Here is a 9,746-nt window from a genome sequence, read left to right as displayed (position 1 = left end):
GGGAAAAGGTTCATACTGTCTACCCTATCTAACCCCCTAATCATCTTGTACACCTCAATCAAGTCACCCCTAAACCTTCTTTTCTCTAGTGAAAACAGCCCCAAGTGCCTCAGTCTTTCCTCATACGATTTTCCTTCCATACCAGGCAACATCCTGGTAAACCTCCTCTGCACCCGTTCCAGTGCCTCCACATCCTTCCTATTGTATGGCGACCAAAACTGCACACAATACTCCAGATGCGGCCGCACCAGAGTCTTATACAACTGCAACATGACCTCAGTACTCCGGAACTCAATTCCTCTACCAATAAAAGCCAGTACGCCATATGCCTTCTTCACTGCACTATTTACCTGGGTGGCAACTTTCAAAGATCTGTGTACATGGACACCAAGATCCCTCTGCTCATCCACACTACCAAGTATCCGACCATTAGCCCAGTACCCCATCTTTTTGTTACTCTTACCAAAGTGAATCACCTCACACTTAGTTACATTGAACTTTATTTGCCACCTTTCTGCCCAGTTCTGCAGCTTATCTATATCCCGCTGTAACCTGCCACATCCTTCCTCACTGTCTACAACTCCTGCGACTTTCATATCATCTGCAAACTTGCTCACCCAACCTTCTAACCCCTCCTCCAGGTCATTTATTAAAATGACAAACAGCAATGTTCCCAAAACAGATCCTTGCGGAACACCGCTAGTGACGGCACTCCAAGATGAACCTTTGCCATCAACTACTACCCTCTGTCTTCTTCCGGCCAGCCAACTCCTAATCCAAACCTCCAACTCACCCTCAATGCCATACGTCCGTATTTTTTGCAGTAGTCTACCATGGGGAACCTTATCAAATGCCTTACTAAAATCCTATTACTTTCACTCTTCTCTTGAATCATCCTCTTCTGCACCTTTCCAAAATCTGTTTCCCAATCTGTTTCTCCACATCTCTGCTGCTATTGGGGGGCCTATAGTAAACACCCAACAAGGTGACTGCACCTTTCCTATTTCTGACTTCAGCCCATACTACCTCTAAAGGCAGATCCCCCTCGAACTGCCTTTCTGCAGCTGTTATACCATTTCTAATTAGCAACGCCACTCCCCTTCCTTTTTTACCACCCTCCCTAATCCTACTGAAACATCTGTAACCAGGAACCTCCCAACAACCATTTCCTGTCCCTCTTCTATCCACGTTTCCGTGATGGCCACAACATCGTAGTCCCAGGTACCTATCCACGCCTTAAGTTCACCGACCTTATTTCTGATAAGGTCGGTAGCTGTTCCTTGAATAAGCTCCACATTTCAATTGTACCCATCCTATGTATCCAAAGTCTTGCCTAATCGAATCTTAATTTCCTTTCCCCCAGCTATAACTCTTACCCATCAGTATGTACTCATCCCTTTCCATCGCTAAAGTAAACATAACTGAATTGTGGTCACTATCACCAAAGTGCTCACCTACCTCCAAATCTAACACCTGCCTGGGTTCATTATCCAGTACCAAATCCAGTGTGGCTTTGCCCCTTTTTGGCCTGTCTACATACTATGTCAGGAAACCCTCCACACATTAGACAAACACTGACCCATCTAAAGTACTTGAACTATAGTATTTCCAGTCAATATTTGGAAAGTTAAAGTTCCCCGTAACGACTACCCTGTTACACTTGCTTCTATTATAGAACATAGAAAAATACAGCGCAGTACAGGCCCTTTGGCCCTCGATGTTGCGCCGATCCAAGCCCACCTAACCTACACTAGCCCACTATCCTCCATATGCCTATCCAATGCCTGTTTAAATGCCCATAAAGAGGGAGAGTCCACCACTGCTACTGGCAGGGCATTCCATGACCTCACGACTCGCTGAGTAAAGAATCTACCCCTAACATCTGTCCTATACCTACCACCCCTTAATTTAAAGCTATGCCCCCTCGTAATAGCTGACTCCATACATGGAAAAAGATATCCACAATATCTTTGCTATCCTTTCCTCTACATCTCTGCAACTATTTGGAGGCCTATAGAAAACTCACAACAGGGTGAAACCAAAAGAGAAAATGCTGGAAAATCTCAGCAGGTCTGGCAGCATCTGTAAGGAGAGAAAAGAGCTGATGTTTCTAGTCTAACTGACCCTTTTTTTTAAAGCTTTGACAAAGGGAGAAATAGGGAGGTATTTATACCGGGCTGAGAGAAGGTGAGTCCTGGCTCCAGAAGCAAAGGTAGCAATAAAGAGGTGATAATGATAGTGCATGGACTCTATGCACTGTCATTATCACCTCTTTATTGCTACCTTTGCTTCTGGAGCCAGGACTCGCCTTCTCTCAGCCTGGTATAAATACCTCCCTATTTCTCCCTTTTTTTTTTAGCTTTGACAAAGGGTCAGTTAGACTAGAAACATCAGCTCTTTTCTCTCCTTCCAGATGCTGCCAGACCTGCTGAGATTTTCCAGCATTTTCTCTTCTGGTTTTAGATTCCAGCATCCGCAGTAATTTGCTTTTATCACAACAGGGTGACCTCTCCTTTCCTGTTTCCAACCTCAGCCCATACTACCTCATTGAAGAGTCCTCAAACATCCGGGTTCAATTCCCGACTCAGGCGACTGACTGACTGTGTGGAGTTTGCACATTCTCCCCGTGTCTGCGTGGGTTTCCTCCGGGTGCTCCGGTTTCCTCCCATAGTCCAAAGATGTGCAGGTCAGGTGAATGGGCCATGCTAAATTGCCCGTAGTGTTAGGTAAAGGGGTAAAAGTAGGGGAATGGGTGGGTTGCGCTTCGGCGGGTCGGTGTGGACTTGTTGGGCCGAAGGGCCTGTTTCCACACTGTAAGTAATCTAATCTACCTTTCAGCCACTGTAATATAGTCCTTAACTAACTCTGCCACACCTACCCCTGCTTTATCATCATCTCTATTCTTGTTGAAACATCTAAATCCTGGAACCTGCAACAACCATTCCTGTTCCTGTTTTATCTATGTCTCTGAAATGGCCCCAACATTGAAGTCACTAGTCCTATTTCGGATGCTCCTGGCATTGAAGTAGACAGGCTTCAAAACATCTTCCTGCTTGCCGGTGAACTCTTGTGACCTTGAAACCTCATTTCTGAACTTCCTGGGCACTGGAACTACAATTTCGATTCCCGATCCCTGCTGAATGAGTTTAAACCCTCTTGAAGAGCATTGGCAAATTTCCCCCCAGGATATTGGTACACTTCTGGTTCATGTGTAGACCATCCTGTCTGTAGAGGTCCCACCTACCACAGAATGAGCCCAAATTATCCAGGTATCTGACACCCACCCTCCCTCATCCCCGTCGCCATGTTCAACTCAATGTTACATCATGGTATTTAAGACCATGTGAAAATGAGGTGAACTGAACTGTAATCATATTGGATGGTAATTGTTTAGAGGAACCTTTTGTATCCAAAGGACACAGGCAGGCAGTATTTAGTTCAGTTAGAACATAGAACAATACAGTGCAGAACAGGCCCTTCGGCTCTCAGTTCGTCCCTCTACACTATCCCATCGTCATCCATATGCTTATCCAAGGATTGTTTAAATCTCACTAATGTGGCAGAGTTAACTACATTGGCAGGTGGGGCATTCCATCCCCTTACCACTCTCTTGAGTAAAGAACCTGCTTCTGACATCTGTCTTAAATCTATCACCCCTCAATTTGCAGTTGTGCCCCCTCGTACAAGCTGACGTCATCATCCTAGGAAAAAGACTTTTGCTGTCTACCCTATCTAATCTTCTGATCATCTTGTACGTCTCTATCAAATCTCCTCTTAGCTGCGTTCTTACCAATGAGAACAGACCCAAGTATTCAGTCGTTGCTCATGAGACCTTCCCTCCAAACCAGGCAATCTCCTCTGCATCTTTTCCAATGCTTCCGCATCCTTCCCAAAATATGGGGACCAGAACTATACACAATATTCCAAGTGTGACCGCACCAGCATTTTGTATATTTGCAGCATGATATTGCGGCTCCAGAACTCAATCCCTCTACCATTGAAACCTAGCACATGGTATGCCGCTTAACAGCACTATCAACCTGGGTGGCAACTTTCAGGGATCTGTGTATGTGGACTCCAAGATCCCTCTGCACATCCACACTACCAAGAATCTTTCCATTGACCCAGTACTCTGCCTTCCTGTTATTCTTCTCAAAAGTGAATCACCTCAAATTTAGCTGCATTGAACTCCATGTGCTACCTCTCAGCCCAATCCTGCAGTTTATCCAAGTCCCCCTGCAATCTGTAACATTCTTCCAAAGTGTCCACTACTCCACCAACTTAGTGTCATCTGCAAATTTACTAATCCATCCACCTATGCCTGCATCTAAGTCATTTATAAAAATGACAAACAGCAATGGTCCCAAAACAGATCCTTGTGGCACACCACTAGTAACTAGACTCCAGGCTGAATATTTTCCATCAACCACCACTCGCAGCTTCTTTCAGGAAGCCAGTTTCTAATCTGAACTGCTAAATCACCCTCAATCCCGTGCCTCTGCATTTCTCCATCGGCCTACCATGTGGAACCTTATCAAAGACTTTCCTGAAGTCCATGTATACCATGTCAACTGTCCTACCATCATCTACATGCTTGGTCACCTTCTCAAAAAACGCAATGACGTTTGTGAGACATGACCTGCCCTTGACAAAATGACTATCTGAAATCAAATTGTTGCTTGCTAGATGATTACAAATCCTATCTCTTATCCTTTCCAAAAACTTTCGTACAACAGAATAAAGCTCTCTGGTCTATAATTAACTGGGTCATCTCTACTGCCCTTCTTGAACAAAGATTAAACATGTTTCTCCATTATTCAAGGGGAAAGAAATGCAATCCTTTCTCTCCTTGGTTTCACCTTCTCTGTGATATATCAGATGAGAATATTAAAATTTTTCAAACTTATTGAAATGCCAATGTTCAACATGTAGATGTTCAACATGTTTTTCAGGCTCAAGCTTCATATGCAGTGAATTCTGGAACTCCTGCAATTCTGCCTGAAACCGTTGCCTCTGTGCCGTCAGATGGTAAGTTTGGTTTTTTGAGGAGTAGGGGTATGAGAAGAGGATTTGTAAGGTTGTGTAATGTTTATAGAAACAGGAATGTTGTGCTAAATAATAAGAATATACCAACATCTCAATTATGAGCAAAAGTTGCCTATTTGATCTTTCAAATCTTTTCTGCCATTCAAGATCACGAGTTCAAAATTCCACATTCTCATATAATCCCAATAACCTTGGATTCTTGTTAGATGAGGGAATCAGTCTTCCCTCAATCTTATTCCCACTTGCACCTCCTAAGGCAGAATTCTAAGATTGCATAAGCTTCTGGGAGAAAAAATGTTTTTTAACACTTGTTCCTAAAAGAGAAGACTCTAACTTTAAAACAGTCTGGTACAATTCCTCTTCAGAACTAAGTTCACAGCTGTCCACAGTGCTGTCATATTTATTGAGTTTCTCCAGCATTCTGTGCTTGTTTCAGATTTCTAGAACCTTCAGTGTTTTGCTTTTAAAACAGTGTTCCCTTGGTTCTGATTTCATCTACAGGAGGTGAATCTTGTCTATCTCCATCTTGAGTACTACTTAGGATCTAACCAATCATCCCTTGCTCTTTAAATTCTGATGAAAACAAACTCAGCCTGTCCAATCTTTGCTCATAAGACAGACCTCTGATTCCAGGTATCAATGTAATAAACCTCTGAACCACCTCCAGTACATTTTGATTTTTCCTTAAATATGCACAGTATTCAAGATGTAGAATCATCAAAGTCCTGTATTACTAAAGCATAACATGCTTTTATGTTAAATTCTGTTCTAATAAAGGATAGCATTTCATTTGTTTCCATAATCCCCTGCATGCTAATTTCTTGTGACTCTTACACTCAAATACCTAGATATCTCTGCATCTCAGAATTCTACAGTGATTCACTTTAAATAATACTTCATTCTTCTAACCAAAGTGAACAATTTCATATTTTCAATTTGCTGTATTCCATGTAAAGCTATGGATTTGCACAGTGGGAAGCTGTCACTTTTAAAGTCACAGCATTTGCTCAACATCAGAATTTGAGTTGTTTCCGGATTTAATTGACCATGTATAGTCAGGAATAAAGACAGAGAAAATTCTGTACTCTGTTCCTGTTCAAATAGTTATTAACTCTTTTAAGATTTCTGTTGAACTCAAACTATCAACTGTTTAGCTGTCTGCAGATTCTGCCAGTTTTGCTGAGTTTCTCCAGCATTTTCTCTCTTTATTTGATTCCAACATCTGATATTTTGCTTTTATATGCAATTAGAACCCTATTTTTCAAATATAGGCTGTAGAAATTTGTATTGCTTCTGAGGGATTCTCAGTATGAACTACTCCCTCCCTGTCCATTTTTGATTTTTAAAAGAAAGGCAGTAGCCAGTATTTCTGTGATTAAGGCAGATCAGTTTCCTGCTGTATGGTATTAGTCAGTCAGGTTTTAAAGCAAGATTCTATTTGTTTAACCTGCAGCTGTTATTGACTTTGTATTGTTTGGCTGGTCACAAAGTCCAACTTTGTACTTGTGGCATATTTGACTTGAAAACAATTCTAGCATATTTCCAGGTGTTGGGTGGGTGTTGTATACAGTACACATGGGATGAATATAGCTTTTTATGGCATAAGATGCTTATATCAATTTATGCATTGTTTTAGACTGATTTGTGACTTTACTGCTTGTAAGTTATTTTTAACATGCTCTTTGTGATTATATATGTAATTCTATTATGTAATAGAGTTGAAGATTGCAAAATGTGATGGAGCATGTATTAAAACATAGAACATAGAACAATACAGCACAGAACAGGCCCTTCGGCCCACCATGTTGTGCCGAACATTTGTCCTAGCTTAAGCACCTATCCATGTACCTATCCAATTGCCGCTTAAAGGTCACCAATGATTCTGACTCTGCCACTCCCACAGGCAGTGCATTCCATACCCCCACCACTCTCTGGGTAAAGAACCTACCCCCTGACATCCCCCCTATACCTTCCACCCTTCACCTTAAATTTATGTCCCCTTGTAACACACTGTTGTACCCGGGGAAAAAATCTCTGACTGTCTACTCTATCTATTCCCCTGATCATCTTATAAACCTCTATCAAGTCACCCCTCATCCTTCGCCGTTCCAATGAGAAAAAGCCTAGCACTCTCAACCTATCCTCGTACAACGTATTCTCCATCCCAGGCAACATCCTGGTAAATCTCCTCTGTACCCTCTCCAAAGCTTCCACATCTTTCCTAAAGTGAGGCGACCAGAACTGCACACAGTACTCCAAATGTGGCCTAACCAAAGTCCTGTACAGTTGCAACATCACTTCACGACTCTTGAATTCAATCCCTCTGCTAATGAACGATAATACTCCATAGGCCTTCTTACAAACTCTATCCACCTGAGTGGCAACCTTCAAAGATCTATGAACATAGACCCCAAGATCCCTCTGCTCCTCCACCATACTAAGAACCCTACCGTTAACCCTGTATTCCACATTCTCATTTGTCCTTCCAAAATGGACAACCTCACACTTGGCAGGGTTGAACTCCATCTGCCACTCCTCAGCCCAGCTCTGCATCATATCCAAGTCCCTTTGCAGCCGACAACAGCCCTCCTCAATGTCCACAACTCCACCTATCTTCGTATCATCTGCAAATTTACTGACCCACCCTTCCACTCCCTCTTCCAAATCATCCCGCCGAAGCGCAACCCACCCATACCCCTACATGTACCCCTTTTTACCTAACACTACAGACAATTTAGTATGGCCAATTCACCTGACCTGCACATCTTTGGACTGTGGGAGGAAACCGGAGCACCCGGAGGAAACCCACGCAGACACGGGGAGAATGTGCAAACTCCACACAGTTTGAGTCGGGAATTGAACCCGGGTCTCTGGCGCTGTGAGGCAGCAGTGCTAACCACTGTGCCACCGTGCCGCCCATAAATCCTATCCCTCAGTACCTTTCCATTACTTTGCCTACCACCGAAGTAAGACTAACTGGCCTGTAATTCCCGGGGTTATCCCTATTCACGTTTTTGAACAGGGGCACAACATTTGCCACTCTCCAGTCCCCTGGTACTACCCCCGTTGACAGTGAAGACGAAAAGATCATTGCCAACGGCTCTGCAGTTTCCTCTTTTGCTTCCCACATAATCCTAGGATATATCCCGTCAGGCCCAGGGGGGGGGCTTATCTATTCTCAAGTTGTTCAAAATGCCCAACACATCTTCCTTCCTAACAAGTATCTCCTCTAGCTTACCAGTCCATTTCACACTCTCCTCTTCAACAATACGGTCCCTCTCATTTGTGAATACTGAAGAAAAGTACTCATTCAAGACCTCTCCTATATCTTCCGACTCAGTACACAGTCTCCACTACTGTCCTTGATCGGACCTACTCTCGTTCTCGTCATTCTCATGTTTCTCACATACGCATAAAAGGCCTTGGGGTTATTCTTGATCCTACCCGCCAAAGATTTTTCATGCCCTCTTAGCTCTTCTAATCCCTTTCTTCAGCTCCCTCCTGGCCAACCTGTATCCCCCCAACGCTCTGTCTGAACCTTGTTTCTTCAACCTTATGTAAGTCTCCTTCTTCTTCTTTACTAGATATTCAACCTCCCTCGTCAACCAAGCTTCCCTCACACGACCATCTCTTTCCTGCCTGACAGGTACATACCTATCAAGGACACGTCGTATCTGTTCCTTGAAAAAGTTCCACATTTCCATGACATTCTTCCCTGACAGCCTTTGCTCCTAACGTATGCTCCTCAGATCCTGTCTTGCAGCATCGTTTTTACCCTTCCCCCAATTGTAAAACCTACCCTGTTGCACGCACCTATNCAGATCCTGTCTTACAGCATCATATTTACCCTTCCCCCAATTGTAAAACCCACCCTGTTGAACGCACCTATCTCTCTCCATAACCAAGGTGAAAGTCACAGAATTGTGGTCACCATCACCAAAATGTGCACCCACTAACAAGCCCATCACTTGTCCCGGTTCGTTACCGAGTACCAAATCCAATATGGCCTCCCCTCTGGTCGGACAATCTACATACTGAGTTAGAAAAGCTTCCTGGACACACTCCACAAACACCGCCCCATCCAATCTACTTGATCTAAAGAGTTTCCAATCAATATTTGGGAAGTTGAAATCGCCCATGACTACTAACCTGTGGCTTCTGCACCTTTCCAAAATCTGTTTCCCAATCTGTTTCTCCACATCTCAGCTGCTATCGGGGGGCCTATAGTAAACATCCAACAAGGTGACTGCACCTTTCCTATTTCTGACTCCAGCACATACTACCTCCAAAGGCAGATCCCCCAAGAACTGCCTTTCTGCAGCCATTATACCATTTCTAATTAGCAACGCCACCCCCCCTTCTTTTTTACCACCCTCCCTAATCTTACTGAAACACCTGTAACCAGGAACCTCCAACAGCCATTCCTGTCCCACATCTATCCACGTTTCCGTGATGGCCACAACATCGTAGCCCCAGGTACCGATCCACGCCTTAAGTTCACCCACCTTATTTCTGATACTCCTTGCGTTGAAGTATACGCACTTGAACCCATCTCTGTGTCCGCAAGTATTCCCTGTCAGTGCTACCTTCTTCACAGCCCCCCTACAGTCTTGGGCATCCTGACAAACAGCTAACCTACCTGCTGGACTACATGTCCGGATCCCACCCCCCTGCCAAATTAGTTTAAACCCCCCCAAAGA

The 9,746-nt window shown here is 43.8% G+C and overlaps 1 protein-coding gene across 1 annotated transcript in view; it reads left to right on the top strand.

The window, feature by feature from the left end:
• The window catches only part of LOC122549463 (syntenin-1-like), a 42,715-nt gene that overhangs the window by 15,356 nt on the left and 17,613 nt on the right, over window positions 1-9,746 (top strand). The window contains exon 3 of the mRNA XM_043689322.1: window positions 4,953-5,028. Within this exon, the coding sequence (XP_043545257.1) occupies window positions 4,953-5,028 (76 nt within the window). The remainder of the gene's footprint in view (window positions 1-4,952; window positions 5,029-9,746) is intronic.

Source organism: Chiloscyllium plagiosum, chromosome 4, assembly GCF_004010195.1.
Source record: "Chiloscyllium plagiosum isolate BGI_BamShark_2017 chromosome 4, ASM401019v2, whole genome shotgun sequence".
In the NCBI taxonomy this organism is placed as follows: Eukaryota; Metazoa; Chordata; class Chondrichthyes; order Orectolobiformes; family Hemiscylliidae; genus Chiloscyllium; species Chiloscyllium plagiosum.
This window is presented reverse-complemented; position numbering and strand designations above follow the sequence as displayed.